Source organism: Dasypus novemcinctus, chromosome 5 (assembly GCF_030445035.2).
Source record: "Dasypus novemcinctus isolate mDasNov1 chromosome 5, mDasNov1.1.hap2, whole genome shotgun sequence".
NCBI classification, from domain to species: Eukaryota; Metazoa; Chordata; class Mammalia; order Cingulata; family Dasypodidae; genus Dasypus; species Dasypus novemcinctus.
In genome coordinates, this window is record NC_080677.1 from 138,845,176 (window position 1) to 138,864,095 (window position 18,920).

An 18,920-nucleotide genomic window follows, 5' to 3' on the forward strand; every position below is an offset into this window, starting at 1 on the left:
TCAGGAAAACAACCTGTTTGTATTATACTTTTAACTTCTCTATAAAATTTTTATTATTTCTAAAAAAACTTTTTAAGTATCAATAAAAAGTAAAAAAAAAAAAATTTTTTTTTAAATCCTAGACCACAGATACTCTCCTATATGTGTAATTTCAAATTTTTATTAAGCAAAATCTGATAGAAAGGAATTCCCTGCTTCCATTCCATTTGATACCTCAAAAAAATTAAAGGATATTTCTATCATACAGCCTAAGTATATATATGCAGAAAGACTGTCACATGTAACCTAACAGGACAATTTGGGTCTGTTTCCCTGTTCACAGTACGTAAATGTTCAAATAACAAAAGGGATATCTGTTCCCTGCTTCAAGACTATCACAATCTTACTTAGTAGACCATTCAAACAGCCAAGAGTTTCTTTCTTATGGCCCAGCAATTTTCCCCAACTTCCTAATCCACTTCCTTGTTAAACACTCTGAAGGTAAAATCTGTTAGTTCCTAGAATAAGCAAATTTTAACAGGAGATAATTCTCAGTTATCCATATATATTTGCTGATATGTGCTTTCTAAGAACAGGATTAATATCAATAAAGAATAGGATTAATACTGATAAAGTCTGAGAACTTATGACTTTAGAACTAGAAACTGAACAAGTGAACTTTAAAGTACATACGAAATTCTGTTGACAATGGCATCTTCATCTTCTTGTTCATCTGCAAAAATATTTAAGGTATGAATATTCTGTTATCTTCCAACAAAATGTTTCACTAATTTAGTAAATGATATAAAAAAATATATAAACATAACAAAAATGTTTATATGGAAAGAATTTTCGAAGAGCACTTTATTTCAGCACAGATGCAAAGTTAATAAATCTTACTATATAAGGTAGTAGAGTACCTCTCTACAGCACATTCTCTAACCAATGTAGTAGAGTACATTCTCTAACCAGAGAATGGAGTGGCTTGACTAATCAAGTCCTAAATAAATTTGTTTGCAAAATTTTTCTAATTTCTAAAATTTTTTTAAACTTCTGATTAACAAAACTACCATATAGATTAAAATTTCCCAAATATTTAGTCCCTTTCAAAAAATAAAACCTAAGTAGAACCTTAGTACCATTATTAAGTTTATTATTATACAATGCAAGTGAAATTGTTAATTAATTAAGTTTTCTGGTTGACAAAATTGCCAACAAAAAAATTATAAAATTAAAATTCAGAATCTTAGAACTCATCTAATTTTTTATCATTTGAGTTTGTTATTACTAATAGCAATAACAAGGATTCTCTTGGATAATCCTAATTTTTACCACCTTGGATACTATTGTTTCAATAATTTATAATTATTGTTTGAGTTACAAACAGAAATAAAGTTTTTGTATCTTTTTTAAATGGCAGAGATGGCACTTCCTTCAGTGCTTACTTGCCTGCCTTCCCCCATGCCTGTTAACCATCTCTTTTGTCCTCCCACATAAACTTAACAACTAAAAGAGACCATGACTCAATTATAAGAATACTACAAAACACTCCTGGCCCTTCCCTCTCCTCATAAATCTGTGTTTGTCCTCAAAGGCTCTATTCTTAAGTCTTTGAAATGTTCCCTTTATTTTAATTTTCTGAGAGTTCAACTGCTTAAGTATCAATGGCATGTTGCTGTATGTATTCTTTTAGTCCAATTCCCTTCTTAGGATACCTAAAATAGCTTTACAACCAACGGTACCACAAATAACGGAACCAAAATTAGTTTCTCTTATACTATTGTTGCCATTATCCAATCTATCACCAAATCTTGAACACTGTTTTACTATCTCCATATCATTTCTATTCCCAAAAGTCTACCAGCTAGGTCCAGGGTCCTCTTCCCAGGATTATTCTAAAAATTATCTAATAAATGTCCACTCTTCCTGCTCATCAACTCCCAGAACAATGCATTTATATTCACTCTCTCATTCTCTCTTGCCTTCTCCCTCCTTCCCTTCCTCTCTCCTTTTCCCTGCCTTCTCTCTCTATCCTACTCTCTCTCATTTACACATAGACCTCAGCTTAGAAATCTAAAATAGTGCATAACTACCTAATACAGCAATTCCAAATATTTCAGTCTATTGTTCTCATGATCCAGCCTTATTTCATACTTCCCAACACATATTGTGATTCATTATAGCTCTCCATCCATGACAAGCTCATTCCTACCTATAATCCTTTGATCAACTATACCCACCATTGAAACCATCTGGCTCTCCATCCCCTTCTACCCTATCTGTTAAATCTTGCCATTCCTTTGAGTTCAATTTAGGTTTACCTTTTCATTAAATTCCCCCCAATAATACTAATTTTCTCCCTTTCTGAATGCCTATAGCATCTACTGGTTTTTCTCAAAATTTAGCACTTGATTATATATTGTCCTCAATTAAAATACAGGTAATAAAGACATTTCATTTAAGGACTTTATAGACTCCTCATGAAAAAAAGAAAAAAGAAAACAAGAAAAGTTCTAAACAAATGCAAAAAATGAGCTGTCAATCAAAATTTGTTATTGTTATATTCCTACAAATGCCTAGGAAAAAGTTGAAATTAGGGTAAAATTAAACTTATTACTTTTTACTTTTCATCTCATAAAAGTTATTAGCATAATCCCTTCTTTCTCACAGTAAAGGAAGAAATTATAAAGCTCTGTGCCCATAATCTATGAAAAATGATACCAAAACATCTTGAAAAACAGATAGGTAGCAGTCTTAGATCTTTAAGTCTTCAAAATTTGAGACAAATTATAGAATCTAAGGGTTATTTCAGTTTGGCCACAAAGCCACAGTAAAAGAAGTATATTAATGTATTAGAGAAAGCACTATTTTCTTAGTTCTCTCAAAAGTCTGACAGATTTAATATGATAACACAATATTAAGGAATTCTTAATACATGGAATCCTTAAGTATTCATATGGCATCTACTATTAGAGCAGCATCACAGGAAGAAAATCCTATATATCAGTAACTGAAATTGAACAGAACTGAGATTTACTAAAATTTTGACCTAGAAAACTGTGAATAGGCACAAAGTTCATTTTTTAATATAGAATAAAGATATAGTAGTCCCACAAACTAGATATAGATATATATGTGGATAATATAAGAACAATACAAGAAAACATAAAATTGAAAACTAAATGGTATTCGGGAGACTCTATTCTATATAGCTTCAGTGAGAGAAACAATATTCTAGCAGTTACGAAAGGGATCTTGTGGAGTTGGGGAGGGTAAATGAGTAAATAGAATGTTCAAAGTCAGGGCCAGTCAAAAGGAACTGAATATTCTCAAACTCTGGAATTTCCAAATACTTAATAATCCAGCACTATTCTTAGTTAGATATAAGAATTGTGACAAACAAGAGCCCTGGTCTGAGAGGATTACTCCTAGTCAAATTCCCTGGAGTAGTCAATTCCCTGGAGTTTATTTTTAGTGCTTTTAGTACTAAGCAATTGCTTATTTCAATAACTGGTATATATAATCTACAACCACATTAAAGTATACTAATACATCCTATACACCGTGTCCTACCATTTGGCATTAAAATAAAAGTTTTAATTAAACTGTTTCTACTTACCTGATTTTCTCTTGTATCTTGTGATGATGAAGTAGGAAATAATGTAGAGAACAGCAAAAAGAAGAAAACATATCTGAAACAAAACAAGTTTAACATATCATTTACATTTTTTACATATCAAATTTTTAAAATAATAAAAGTATCTATCTTTGGTATTTGTAGGGAAAAAAAGGACATAAAATATTAAAATTTTAGACATTTTTCTAATTTAACGTTTTAATATAAAGTTTTGATAAATATTAATTTATATGAACTAGTCAACTAGGACAGCTTAATACTATTTCAGGAAAAAATCCCCAATGGAGATTTTGCTTTTCATAATTTGATCAAATAAATCGATTGAGGCCTTTTGGCTAAGATCAAGTGTACAATATGACCAAATTTTTTAAAAATCATCTGGAAGTATAAAGAACCAAATCATCATAGACAAAACTGAAAAAGAAAGTCAGTGAGAGGCTACTACCCTGACCAAATAATAAAATATATTATAAAACTTCACACCATTTTAAAAGTTGTGCAAACACAAAAATTGACAGATCAGTTAAAGATATTCTATAATATAAATTTTAAAATATAAAATGTATCATTAATCAAGGTGAGGGTAGGAAGAAGAAATATTCAATAATTTTATACTCCATATAAAAATAAATAGCAGGAAACAGAAATAGCTCAAGTGGTCGAGCGCCTGCTTCCTATGTACAAGATCCCAGGTTCAATCCCAATACCTCCTAAAAACAACTAAACAAACCAACAAATGAAAAAAACCAACTCTTAGTGGGGAGCAGATGTAGCACAGTGGTTGAGCACCTGCTTCCCATTTTTGAGATGCTGGGTTCAATCTCTGGTACTTCCTAAATAAATAAATAAATAGCAGTTGAACAAGAGACTTTTAAATTTTAAGTTAAAGTTAAATTCTACTTAATTTCTGTCAGATAGATATCTGGGGATGATAGTCAGGCAATAAAAGATGGTCCGAGGAAATGGTGATTCCATTAATCAAAGACAAAGTGTGCTAGAAATAAAGATTTACCAGAACTTATAGACTGTGGTTAAAAAAATTTTTAATTGAAACTCTAAAATGAAACCATTCCAGGTGATAATATCTACGTTGTATCCACATTTACAATTTCTGAAAAGACGAGCTGATGGTCATATAAGCGGAAAAAATGAACTTTGGACTTGGGGGTGGTGATCATCTCAGGAACAAAACAGTCATCTACGAAATGAAAAACTTAGAATGGAAAGGAAAACTGGGAGCCATGTGTCAAAGTTATCCTAATAAATGCAAGAGTGATAAAAGACAACATTGTCAGTGACCAAAGGGAAGAAAATTCAAGGGCATTGAAGATTGCCTGCTGCTAGAGGCCTAAGGATGGGTTAGGAACTTTGCGAAAACAAGAGAATGTTAACACCATCACTACCACCTCCCAAAATCCTTTGGAGGGTAGATCAAAAAGGAAAACAATTTTTTAGTGAATAAACATAAATGGAGAGAGTTTTCTAAGAAGTTGAGGATGGGGGAAATTGTTTACAATACAATGGAAGTCTGAGTAAAGCTGGAAGAGCAATAGACAAAAAGAATGGGCAGAAACACAGTGAATTATGAAGTTAAAGTCAGAGAGATTAGACGACCAAGGGTATTATTGTTTGTGGCAGAGTGTGAGGATAATTGGAATTCATTCATTCAACAATTATTTATTGTAGGCTTACTATGGACCAGGCACTATTCTAAAAACAGGGAATATAGCAGTGAACAAAAACAAAGTTCCTTACTTCATGAAGAGAGTTTACATTCCAGCAGAGGAAGTAAACAAATAAGTAAGTAGAAATACTGTGTGACAAATGATGATTAGTGCAGAGTAAAGGGAACAGGGAGTCTCAGCAGGAGTGAGGAGGAAGGCCTCACTAATAAGGTGACATCTGAGGAAAGAGTTGTATGAGAAGGGCAGGCAAAACATGCAAATTTCTAGGGGAAGAGTATTCCAGGCAGAGAGTACAAAGGGTCTGAGGAAGGAACGGCTCTGGTGTATTCAAACAAGAAAAGAAATAAGAAATGGGCTTGCAGAATAATGGGAACACGGATAATACAGGACTTTGTAGTAAGAGTTATTACAAATGGTAAAGTGTCTGTTTTTACTTTAAGCTGGGAATCCACTGGATTACCTTGAATAGAGGAGTGATATGATCCGACATATTCCAAAAGACTCGTTCTAGTTACTATATGCAAAATAAATTAGAATATGGCAACAACAGAAGCAGAGATGAGATAAGGATTACTGTAATAATCCAGAAGAGAGGTAACTTGGACCTGTGTAGCAGAGGTGTTAGGTAGTTATCAATTTCTGGATTTGTTCTGAAAGCATATCGGACAGGATCTGCAAGGATAAAAATACAAGGTTCTTGGTCTAAGAAACTAGAAAGATGGAATTGCCAAATCCCAAGATGGTAAAGACTATGAGAAGAATAGTTCTGGAGAAAAATAAGAAGTACAGTTTTAGATTGTTAAATCTGAAATACATTATTAAGCACTCAGGAACAGAGGTTGAGTAGGCATTTCGATATAAAAATCTATACAGTTCAGGCGAATGGTCCAGGCTAGAAATTAAATTTTTTTAAAATTCCACCTGGAAGATTACAAAAATTGATATTATCAGCATATAGATGATACTTAAAGCCATGAGACTAAATGAGATTACCATCCTAGGAAGTGAGTATATCCAGAGAAGAAAAGTCTGGAAGCAGAACCCTGCGGCCCTCAAATATTTAGAGATCAACTAGATGAGAAGGAATCGGCAAAAGCTCACTGAAAAGCAGCAGCCAGGAAGACAGAAGGCAAACCAAGAGACTGTAAGGTCTTGAAAGCCAAATGAAGAAAGTTTACCTAGAAAAAGGGGACAATAGATGATGCCAAATGCTCTTGACAGGTCACTGAGAATTAACAATTGAATTTAGCAACATGGAAATCATTGGTGACCTTGACATAGTGGAGGCAAAACCCTGTATTAAGAGAGGAAAATAATTGTAAACAAAAATGTAAGTAGACAATTCTTTCAAGGAATTATAAAAGGATGAAGGGAAATGTAAAGGGGAATGTGAAGTGGATAGGATTTTTCTGAGAAAAGTTACAGTTGATTGTATAAATTATCCAGTAGAGAAAAAAAAAAATGTTGATGCAAGAGAGAAAGGGTAGTGCTGCTGAAGCCCTATGCTCAACTGAAGGGCTAGTTTTAGAAACAAAGTGCTCAACTGAGGGGTTAGACTTAGATAAAATATATCAAAAGTGAAAAAGGGGGGGGGTAAAGCAAAGGAGAAAAGACAATATTGGAGTTCAGCTGAAGGTAGGTAGGTGGATGTGGGAGCATAGACTTTCTCTTTTGATGACTTCTGTATTCTCAGTGAAACAGAATCAAGTTCATCAAATGAGTCACATATGGAGAGTGAGGAGAGATAAGGTGTAAATCACATAGAAGAATGGGAGAATAAATGACATAGGAAAATAATAGATAAGAAATCCAAGGTGAAATTAAATGGCCTATAAAGTTTCAAGCAAAGCCAAGCTGAAAATTTTAAAGCAATCCTGCGATCTTGTAATTCTGATGATGCTATATAACATAATATCCTGATTCTTTGATGCTGAGGCAGATGCAGGTAGATTACCCAAGAAATATTTAACAGACCTCATCCTATTCTCTCTCCTCTGTTTTAAAGGCAAGCTTCTTAAAAAAAAAAAAAAAAAAAAAAAAAAAAGCTCACATTTGCAAACTTTTACTTTTTCTCCTTACTCACTCTTCTAACCACTAATCTGACTTCCATGCCCATCAGTCAATTAAAAGTGTTCCGGCAGTGGTCAATAATGACCTAACTGCCAAATTACACATTTTATGATTTTACTTGACTAAGGAGCAATTAATAGTGTCAACTTCCCTTGGCTTTCATGTCAGCAATTTTTGTCCTTCCCTGTACTTCCACTAGCTTTTTCTTCACTAGCTTCTCTTTTCCTGCCAGCATTTAAACATTGCTCTTTAGTATTTCTGGGCTGAATTATCACTCTATTCTCACTCCATAAGCTCTTCACAGGTAACCTCATCTGCTCAGTTATGTACCAATTGTTCCTATGTTAGCCCTGAGCATCTATTCCTTTTTTTTTTTTTTTTTTTGGTACCTTCCTCTACTGAGGGATCAGAAACTAAAATTACACTTCTTAGTCCCTCTTTAAGTTAGGGATTTGATCCCACCGAGATCGATTTGAATGAAGTTTGAAAGACAGAAGTGCAGCAGATGCTACCTTCTACTACTGTTACTTTAACAAGTGGATCATCCAGACATTGGCAGCTGGGTCAGTATTTCCGGTGTCTGGGGCACAGATTCAGAATATGAGAAGGAGTTGTAGTGGTAGTGTCGAGGCCAGAGCAAAAGCTTCCTGACCTCAGGACAGCAACTCTTATAGTGTGATGTTAAAATCAACAGTCCAGAGGCCAAATCCCTCTATGACCACCACCACCACCACCCTGCAACCCTTTATACTAAGGACCTAATTCCCTATATTAAATCCTGTTCTTAAGCCATTCAGTTCTTTCTAGCCCTATCAACACTAACTAGGTCAAACTTATTTTCATCCCTCATCTAAATACTGTATAAGTGGCCTCTCCCCATTGGTACTGGAGCCCCCTTCACACTGTAGCCAAGGCAATAGTTTATCATTTCTTTTAGAATAGTAGAAAACTCCTTAACATGTCAAGGAAGACCTATACCGTTTAACCTCCATCTATCATTTCAATCTCATTTCATACCACATTTCCCTTTGCTACTCCACTCTAGTGAATCACGGTCTCTCCCATCAAAAGGTTCCTCTGTCTGGAATGCTCTTTGCCTTATCTCCTACTCATTCTTCCTAACTTGCCTCAAGCACTATTTTCCCCAGGAAGCCCTCTGGACTTGCCTGATTAGGTCTGTCTTCATACCATGAGCCTTTCTTTACGACATTGGTTACATATGCAATTTGATATTTGTTTTGTATTTGACCAATGTTTGTTTCTCCTATCATCTGTAAGCTCAATGAGGGCAGGAAAGGCACCTATTTTCACTCACTTCTACATTCCCAGAACCTAGCACAGAACCTGGTAGATAGCAGGCATCCAATAACTATTTGGTTAATAAATGGATGGATACCTTACCCAAAAAAATGCAAACTAAACAATTCTAAATTTTATATCATTTTTTAAAAATTAATTTATTGAAGTATATCACTCATACATAAACATACATAAACAATAAGTATATAATAATAGTTGTGAACTTACAAAACAAACATATATAACATCATACAGGACTCTCATAACTCACCCTACCACCAATAACTTGCATTGTCATTAAACCTTTTTTTTTTCATTTTTTATTTTTTATTTTCCCCCTTCCCCTCCTCCCACCCTGCTGTTTTTGCTGTCTGTCTTGTCTTCTCTTCTCATTTTTTCTCCTCTAGGATTCACTGGGATTCAATCCTGGGGATCTCTGATATGGAGAGAGGTTCCCTGTTGACGGTGACACCTCAGTTCCTGGTTTCTGCTGTGCTTCCCTTGGACTCTCCCCTTGTTTCTCTTTTGATGCATCATCATCTTGCTGCGTGACTCACTTGTACAGGCACTGACTCACCACACAGGCACTTGCACGGGCACTCATGCAGGTACTGGCTCACCATGCAGGCACACTTTCTCTTCTTCTTTTTCACCAGCAGGCCCCAGGGATCGAACCCAGGTCCTCCCATATGGTAGGCGGAAGCTCTATCACTTGAGCCACATCCACTTCCCTTAAACCTTTCTAACTAATAATTAAAGAGCACTATCAAAATATTACTACTAGCCAAAGTATTTTCCCCCAACCAATCTTATTATTTTTATATCATTTCTATATCAACATACATAAACAATTAAGTGTATAGTAAAAGTTGTGAACTTACAAAACAAACATGCATAACAACATAGAGGGGTCCCATACATCAACCCTCCACCAACACCTTGCATTGTCATGAGACGTTTGTTACAAATTACGAAAGAATATTGTCAAAATCTTACTACTTATCATTTCTTATAACACCCCTTCAATTACTCTCCTTCACCCCACTCCCAGAAAGAAACTGTCTCTTGTCTTCTCAGTCACAAAGTACCAGATGTCATCATAGGCTTTTTAGAGCTTTCCACCCAAAACCCAGAAAGTCACCAAGTCAAATCAATTCTCTTCTTAACTATCCTTCAAATTTCCTCCCTCCACCTAACCTCATGCTATTCCCACTACCCTAATTCAAGCTTGAGGTAGGCAGAATTTTAAAATGGCCACCAAGATTTGTCAACCCATTGGTATACATGTCCTGCATAGTCCTCAGAACTGTAAATATGATGGGTTTTACTCTCATGATTAGGTTATGTTACATGGCACAGTTGGCCTTAAAATAAAGAGACTATCGGTGTGGGCCTGACCTAACCTTTATAAACAGAAGAGTTCTCTCCAGCTGGTCATAAAAGGGAAGTCATCTTTCAAAAATTAGGTCTTTCTCCTAAGAGTCAGTAGAAGGGAGTGGCAAGATAAATTTACATTTTATAAAGGGCACTAACATCAATGAAAGGGATGGAAGAGGGTGAAGAGTGAATGAGGGAAAATCCATTAGAAGGCAAGTGCTGCAGGTGAGCAAGGTGACCAACATAACTAGAATGATGAAAGTAGAGATGGAGTACACATAATTGAGAGCAATTTAAGAGGTAGAACTTGGTGGTTTATGGCAGAGAAGAAAAAAGTATTTAAAAAATCATTCCAAAGTTTCTGATTTGAGCTGGTAGGTGGATGGTGGTATCATTTACTTAATACGAAAGCTCTAGAACAGGAACAGGTTAGGAAGGAAATTATGAATTGGACTGTGAAGTAGAAGGTAAGGTCATCTGCCAACATAAGCAGGAAGACTGGATGGGTTAAAAGGTACTGAAAGTGTTGAGAAGCTACAGACTTAGCTTTTAAAACTCATATCAAACAAGATTAATCCCGAAAAGTATAGCACTATTAAGCCTTGACAACTTTGAAATTATGTGGTCCTTGTACTTTTAAGGTGAGGGGGGCTTTGTGTTGTTTCAGATTTTGCATATAGGATATGATTTTATTATTTTTATACTCCATTATTTCATCAAGATTCAAATTCACATTTTAAAAGGACAGTACTGCAGGAAGTGGGTGTAGCTAGGTGCCCGCCTATCACATGGGAGGTCCCAGGTTCAGGTCCAGGTGCCTCCTAAAAGAAAGCAGACAACACTCCCACAGCAATGAGCCAGATGCCACAGCCCATGGACAGCAGATGTGGCTCAGGCCCCTGGGCACTGACTTCCCATGTGGGAATTCCCGGGTTTGGTTCCTGGTGCCTCCTGGAGAAGGTGAGCAAACAATGAGCAGACAGACAAGAGACCCATGGCAGGGAAGGAGGGTGTAAATAAAGAAAAATAAATAAATAAATCTAAAAAAAAAAAAAAGACAGTACTGCATTACCAAGTGATAGAGGGCAGTGGTCCTCAAAATTTTTGGTCTCAGAACACTTCTACACTCTTAAAAATTATTGAGAACCCCAAAGAGCTTTTGTTTGTAGTTTATATCTACCAATATTTACTACATTCTAAATTAAAATTAAAAACCTTTTAATATTTTTAATTAATTTAAAAATCACAGTTAAAAAACCATTCATTTCTAATTTTTAAAGGCAAACTTAAGTGTCAGGGAACTTACCTAAATAATTGGTACAAAAGCTAAGCCTTAGACAGTCCCCAGGGGACACCCCTTGCTTCCATGCTTTATATGGTCCATCAGGAAATTGAGGTGCAGGACTTCAAGGGTATTTACTAAACACATTTTTAAAAAGATGTACAAGTTATACCTAAAGCTAAAGAAAGCAAGAGTTCATATTACCAAAAACTTCAGATGCTCAGGGATGCGGAGAAGGTGAGAGAAAACAGGATGGGACATTGTCAGTAAGAAATGTGATGAAATAACAAGGGATGAGTTGGACTCAGATGTGATCTCTTTTCACAAGCCTTTCGTGCTACTTTACTGGAATTGTAGTTGGTGCTGGGGTTTAAGATATATCTAGGGGATTGGAATCTCTGGACTGACAATATGATAGCCAGGCCCTGAGTCTCAACAGACTTCAGCTCCTACACTCTGGTTTATTGGACTTACCCCACTCAGCTAATATGGAGTTGAAGAAGGTCAACCACCACACCATGGAGCCTAGAATGCCAACAACCGAAAGCAGGAGGATTGCATCCAGTATCCATGTGGAATCTAAGCCCCCTCTTGACATAGATGTGGAATGGACACAACCAAGCCAAGGTCCACAGGAAGGATTAGAGTGGACCTAATGATATTCTATTCATGAACTATTGTGGTTAATAATCGAGAAAATGTGGCATTGGTGTGGAAAAAGTGGCCATGGTGGCTGCTGGGTGTGGGGAATGGGAGGAAGAGATGAGATGTGGAGGCATTATCGGGACTTGGAGTTGTCCTGGGTGGTGCTCCAGGGACAACTGCTGGACATTGTATGTCCTCCCATGGCCCACTGGATGGAACGTGGGAGAGTGTGGGCTATGGTGTGGACCACTGGCCATGGGGTGCAGCGATGCCCAGAGATGTACTCACCAGATGCAGTGGATGTGTCATGATGATGGGGGAGAGTGTTACTGTGGGGGGAGTGGTGGGGTGGGGGGAGTGGGGGTGAATGGGGACCTCATATTTTTTGAATGTAATATATTTTTTTATGAATAAATAAAATAAAATTTTTAAAAAAGTATTATGAAATACATAATAAATTAATTTTTGTTGTAACTCTTTTCTTCTATCTATTTTAAAAGGTCACTAATAAAACAATTATTATAAAAAAAAAAAGAAAGAGCTTAAGATGGAAAAAATACTTAACAAAAATAATCAGATACACTCCCCTCAAGAAATGTCTTTTTCAGCTAATATAATTTTTATTATATTGAAATCTGGTTTTGTTTTTTTGTTTTTAGTCCATGTCAAACGAATTTTACTTACTGAGATTCAGAACCTTAATAGTAAGATGATGTTTTCTACAGAGAGGGGAGCCTAGAATTTATTATGTATTTGTAAGGCAAGAAGTGATTTGTCTATAATCTCCTATGTGAGCTGTTGCTAACTTTAAAAAGCTAATCTAATTTTCTCTGATAAAATGAATGGTTTGTGAAAGTTGGGGTCAAAGTAACTAATTTAATGAGGATACACTATTTGTTTTTCTAATTTCTTTTTACACTACAGTTTCAATTAATGTATTTTATATTCTTTTGTAGTAAACATAACTCATATTTCTCGAGGCCTTAAAAATACAGAGAGGTTCCTATTTGAATTATCTCTTCCGTGACAGGTCACCTTTCAATAAAGTTGGACCAACTCAAAACAACAACAACAAACCCATTCATGTTAACATATTTTTTTCAAAGTAATTACATTTTCAAAAAAATTTCATGAGAAGAGTAGCATTGTGTTTACATTTTTGAAGTTTCTTTAATGTCCGGCTAAATAAAGGACAGCTATAGATTCTCATATCTCCTGCATCCAATCTGCTGCAGTATCACATGCCATGTAGGCTCTAGAAAATTCCACTCATGAAAATGAGAATGACAAAGCCAAATAATATCTTAGTATTATCATGAAAATAGTTTCGAATGCATGGATACCTGAAAGGATCTCATGGATCCCCAGGTTTGAGAAACACAGTTTAGGGTGTTAGCAAGAGGGCATGAAATGACTATGACACCTAAATAGATTGGAAGAAAAGTGAAAACAAGATTGGACTGATGAATGGTGGGGAAATGAAGAGGTCAGTCAATCAAGTGAGCCCTATAGTAAAGGAACAGCTGCAATAAAAACACTTGGCCAAGAAAGTTAGACTAACAGAGAGTTGTGATCAAAGCAGATTTTTAAAAATTAGCACTTAAAGGTAAAGTACAGTAGTTTCAGGAATTCCAAGGGGTGTGAAAGTGGCAGGTGAGAAGGCATGAAAGTTAATAGAAAAAAGGAAATCAAGAAACTCAAATGCATGTAATGAAAAGATTATTAGCAAGCAATTCATTTAAAAGTAAAAGACTAAACAACTATAGGAGTTACAATTATAAAAACAAATACATGTTTGGTTAATTGTGAAATAAAAGCTATGTAATATAAAAATAAAAATACAACTGTAACAGACTAGAACAAAACTCACAGGATTTATTATGCTAATCTGGTTAGTCATTGTATTAGTCAGGGTTCTCTAGGGAAACAGAGTCAACAAGGGATATCTGTCGATAGTAAGATTTTTCTGAGTCTCTCACGCAGCAGCCGTGGGGATGCACAAGTCCAGATTCCTCAGGCAGACTGCGACCAGAAGCTCGGATGAAAGTCCAATGAAGATTCTTGATGAGTTCTGGGAGATGTTGGCTGTCCAAAGACGAGCTGGAAAATTCTCTCTCAATGCTGGAATCACTTCCCCTTTTAAGGGATTCAGCTGATTGGGTTAAGCATCACCCACTGCTGATGGAATCTCCCTGATTGATGTAGTTATAACCAGCCAACTATGATTTACCACTGCAGTAAAGTCAATGGTGACTAAAGTCCATAAATGCCCTTGTATTACAGTTAGCCCAGTGCTTGCTTGACCAAACAACTGGGCACAATTACCTGGCTGAGTTGACACAATAGCCTAACCATCACAGTCATTTTCCTAGTTTCCAAGATGGAATCCAGAGCTGGTTCTCCTCCTCTAAATGAATGAGGCTTTTCCAGAGACATAAAACCATAAGGAATGAGTAAAACAATAATAATGCCTCCTATTCTCCTTATATCCAGTGGGCACAAAAGAAAATCCCTAACCGAAAAAAAAAAGGGGGGGGAAGGCGGATTACAACTTCTTACCACTAAAGGCAAGGTAAACCTGATTTTAAAAAGTAGAGGATAGGCTTTGTTCCAGTATTTTATGCTTCTCTGAAAAGACTGAGCATTTTTCACCTGGTCACGGGACAAATGGCAACTCCTCCAGAGGGTCTCAGTAAGATCAAAATTAGAAACAAAAACTGGGTTCATGTCCTATTATGCCAGATCAACCCAGAGAGAAGACAATTCAGTCATTTCTTTAGGGAGCCAAATGGCTGTAGTCCTAATTTTTATCAAGAACAGCCAGGCATTTGAGAGCTGAATCACACGTAACCTAATGATACATTTAAAATATATTGCTAAAAGCTAATATTCTCATAGTCCAAGTGTAAAATTTGAACCTAAATTCAAACTGCTGCATTATAAACAAATTATATATCTAGATTTTCACTTAACACCTATGGTGCTCAACTAATTCAGGGTGATGAACAGAAGTAAGTATCGTAAAAGAGTAGCTGATGCAAAGTGGGCCCAAGAACTGCTACCACCAACATATAACTAACAAAAGTGGAGAGAAGATAGGATGAACTATAATTGAGTTGATAACCTCATCGTCCATAGGAGAGTCAATAGACACTGCATCTCTGATTTTTTTTCAAGTTGCTAAATCAAAAAGTAGAGATGCAAATATCCTTTAAAGATACAAGCTGAGAAGCACATGTAGCTCAGTGGTTGAGTGCCTGTTTCCCATGTACAAGGTCCTGGGTTCAATCCCCAATAATTCCTTAAAAAAAAAAAAAATACAAGCTAATCATAAGAATAACTATAATTAAAAATATAATTCTTTCAAATTACACTAAGCAACAGGAAAATAAAAGAGAAATCCAGACTACATGGTACAAGACAGGAAATCACAAATAGTTACAAAAATTTAAATTTAAGATAGTAAGTTAAAGAGGAAACATATTTATATCAATATTTGTAAATGGGAAAAACTACTAAAAGAAAACACGGATTCAGACATATCTAAACATGAGGTGGAAAGGCTGAAAACAAAAGGATGAACAGTAACATAATAGGCAAATGTTAACAAAAAAAGCTGGGGTTTCAATTTTTTCTCTCAGACAAGGTTGAAATTAAATCAAAAGATGTGAAGTAAGACAATATGGGGCACTGTGCTAGTTTGAGTCTTTTGTGGACCCCATAAAAATATGTTCTTAAGCTAATCCATTTCTATACATATAAGCATACTGTATGTGGGACCATTTGGTTAGATTCAGTTAAGGGAATTCTTGATAGGATCACTTTGATTAGATCGCTTTAGTTAAGGATCTTTGATTAGATTATGGGGCCCAGGGTGGGTTTTAATCCTCTTACTGAAGTCCTTTATAAATGGAGGACTAAATGCAGCAGAAACACAGAAAGAAGCAGCAGAGACAGAGAAAAATCCAGAAGCTGGAATCGGCAGAACAAAGAGGCTGAGAGGAACCCACTTTAGCCCAAAGCTGAAAGAGACAAGGCCCAGAGAAAGGAAAGACCTGCCATGTGCCTGACAGTCCACAGTTGAGCTCAGGGAGAAAGTGAGTCTAGAAGAGAAAGCAGAGACTGGTAGAGCCGCCATTTTGCCTGGCCACATGGCAGGAGTCCAGGACCGCCAGCAACTAACCTTTGGTGAGACAGTATCGCTGTTGATGCCTTGATTTGGACATTTTCACAGCCACAGAACTGTAAGTTTTTAACCTAGTAAATTCCTATTACAAATGTATATTGCTCTCAGCAGCTTTTAGCAAACTAAAACAGGCACTTTATAAAAAAAAAACAGTATAATCCACAATAATGAGAGAACTGTCATGAATTTTTATGCACTATGAAAACATGGCAACAGGACAAATTTTTTAAACTGAATACAAGGAAAATAGAAACACCACTACAGCAAAGAGACTTTAATCCACCATGAAAAGAAAAGTAAACCAAATAAATATGAATAAGTATAAACAATAAAAGTAATAAAATTGCTATAGTAAAAATTGTGTTTTAAAAATTCAGTGCCCTAAAAATAGTAATTATGCCTTTGAAGAACCATGAAACATTTACAAATATAGTCCATTGAAAGGACAAGAAAAAATTCTAATTCTAAATAGTAAAACAATAAAGATTAACCTTCTCTAACAATAACACAGTAAAACTATAAATTAATAACAAAAAGAGAAGCAAAAAAATAAATTAATATAAATTAATAACAAAAATAGAAGCAAAAAAAAAATCCAACCACTTAGAAATTAATTTTTTCTTAAAATATTATTTGAGCAAAGAAGAAATCAAAATTACATAAATCTAGAAAATATGAATAATGAAAACAATAGGTATCAAAACATATGGGCTATATCCAAACCTTTGCTCAAAGGAAATTTATACCTTATATAGTTGTTATTAACCAAGAAAGAATGAAAATAAAAGCTGAAAAAGAATGCATAAACTACCAGTAAGTCAAACAGAAAAAGGCAGAGCATTAACCATAAATAACCTGCATGTAAAAGTTTCACACATGAATTTGTTAAAATCTTCAGAGAATACAGAATTGCTACACTAGTATTTACACTGTTCAGGATACTGAAAAAGAGTCTCAATTGTTTTTATTTTTTCTTCTTTATTTTCTTTTAAATGTTACATTAAAAAAATATAAGGTCCCCATCCCCCCTACCCCACTCCTTCCACATCCACAACCTCTTCCGTCATCGTGGCACATTCACTGCACCTGGTGAATACATTTTGGAGCACTGTTACACCACATCTCAATTGTTTTTGGAAAGCCAGCCTAACATTGAAAGCTTTAAAAAGATAAAACTAGGCCCATTCTAACATAGGAATATCCTCGCCAAAGCTCTCCAATAACACTTTAGAAATTAAAATTCTGAGTATGTTAAAAGAATAATATATTACAAACAAAAGGAGTTTATCTCATAAGGATGGAACACATTTAATACATCTAAACATATAACTAGTCCAAAGGATAAAAGAAAACCTTTTCCACAGATTTCAAAAAATATTAGCTTTAACATTTCTTACTGATTAAAAAAATTAAATTCTTGATTAAAACTAGATTATTGTTTACCTTGACACAATTAGGCATATATGTGCATAGATAAATCAAAGGCCAGTATCATATTTAATGATGAAATACTAGGCTATTCCAATTAAAGTCAGGAACAAGACTGAGATGTGGCTAATTACTTAACTCAACAGCCATTCTTCCTTAGCAAAACTAGATAATAATGTAACTGACTTAAATAGTAAATCTCAATTTCCTTAGGGATAACCATTTCTCAACAATGAACTACAAGCAGAAGTCTACTAGGCGGGACCTCTTAGAAGGTAACTGTCTGCCTTACTTAAGGACAGCAACTCAGCAGGCACAACATGTATTGCCTGCTTAAATAAAAAATTTTTTTTTTCTTTTGAAACACTCTCAAAATTAACAGGACCATTGCAAAAACAACACAAACCAATACAGACAACTCCAACATTCCCTTACCCTTCTTCCTTGGTATCCAAATCCATCAATTTTAACATTTTTCCACATTTGCCATATGATTCTATCTATCAATCTACCTTTCTATTTATCAATCTATTTTCTGAATACTTGAATGTAGGTTATACACATCATGCTTTTCCGGCACTTAATACTGCCATATACATTTCTTAGGACCAATGATACTCACTTATGTAAGCAACCTAAGTACAGTCATCGATTTAAAGAAATTTAACATTGCTATAAAGCTTACAACCTATCTCAATTTTTTCATGTGACCCAGTAATGCCTTTTGAGCTTTTTCTCCTCCCTTATTAGATCCAACCCAAGACCATGCATTGCATTTATTATTATTTTCTTAAATTTCTCTCTCCTTCCCACTCCACCCCCCACTGTCTGCTTTCTGTGTCCATTCACTGTGTGTTCTTCTATGTCCACTTGCATTCTTGTCAGCAGCACCAGGAATCTGTGTCTCTTTTTGTTGTGTCATCTTGCTGCGTCAGCTCTCCATGTGTGCGGTGCCACTCCTGGGCAGGCTACACTTTTTTCGCACGGGTGGCTCTCCTTGCAGGGTGCACTCCTTACGCATGGGGCTCCCCTACGCGGGGACACACCTGAGTGGCATGGCACTCCTTGCACACATCAGCACTGTGCATAGGCCAGCTCGCCACATGGGTCAGAAGGCCCTGGGTTTGAACCCTGGACCTCCCATATGGTAGGCAGACACTCTATCAGTTGAGCCAAATCAGCTCCCAATGCATTGCATTTCATTGTCATTGTCTCTTTAGTAGCTATTTCTTTCTTTGTTTCCTTCTTTTATTAAATTATGGGAACATATGTACAATATAAACTTCCCCATCTCAACTACTCCAAAGCATACAATTCAGTGAGATTAAACAT

At 35.6% G+C, this 18,920-nt stretch overlaps 1 protein-coding gene across 1 annotated transcript in view; it reads right to left on the reverse strand.

Annotated features, from left to right (window-relative positions):
- LMBR1 (limb development membrane protein 1) overlaps positions 1 to 18,920 on the reverse strand; it is a 247,807-nt gene that overhangs the window by 173,802 nt on the left and 55,085 nt on the right. The window contains exons 2-3 of the mRNA XM_004458598.3: positions 3,599 to 3,671; positions 673 to 712 (exon numbers count right to left, since the gene is read on the reverse strand). Coding sequence (XP_004458655.1) covers positions 673 to 712; positions 3,599 to 3,671 — 113 coding nt within the window. The remainder of the gene's footprint in view (positions 1 to 672; positions 713 to 3,598; positions 3,672 to 18,920) is intronic.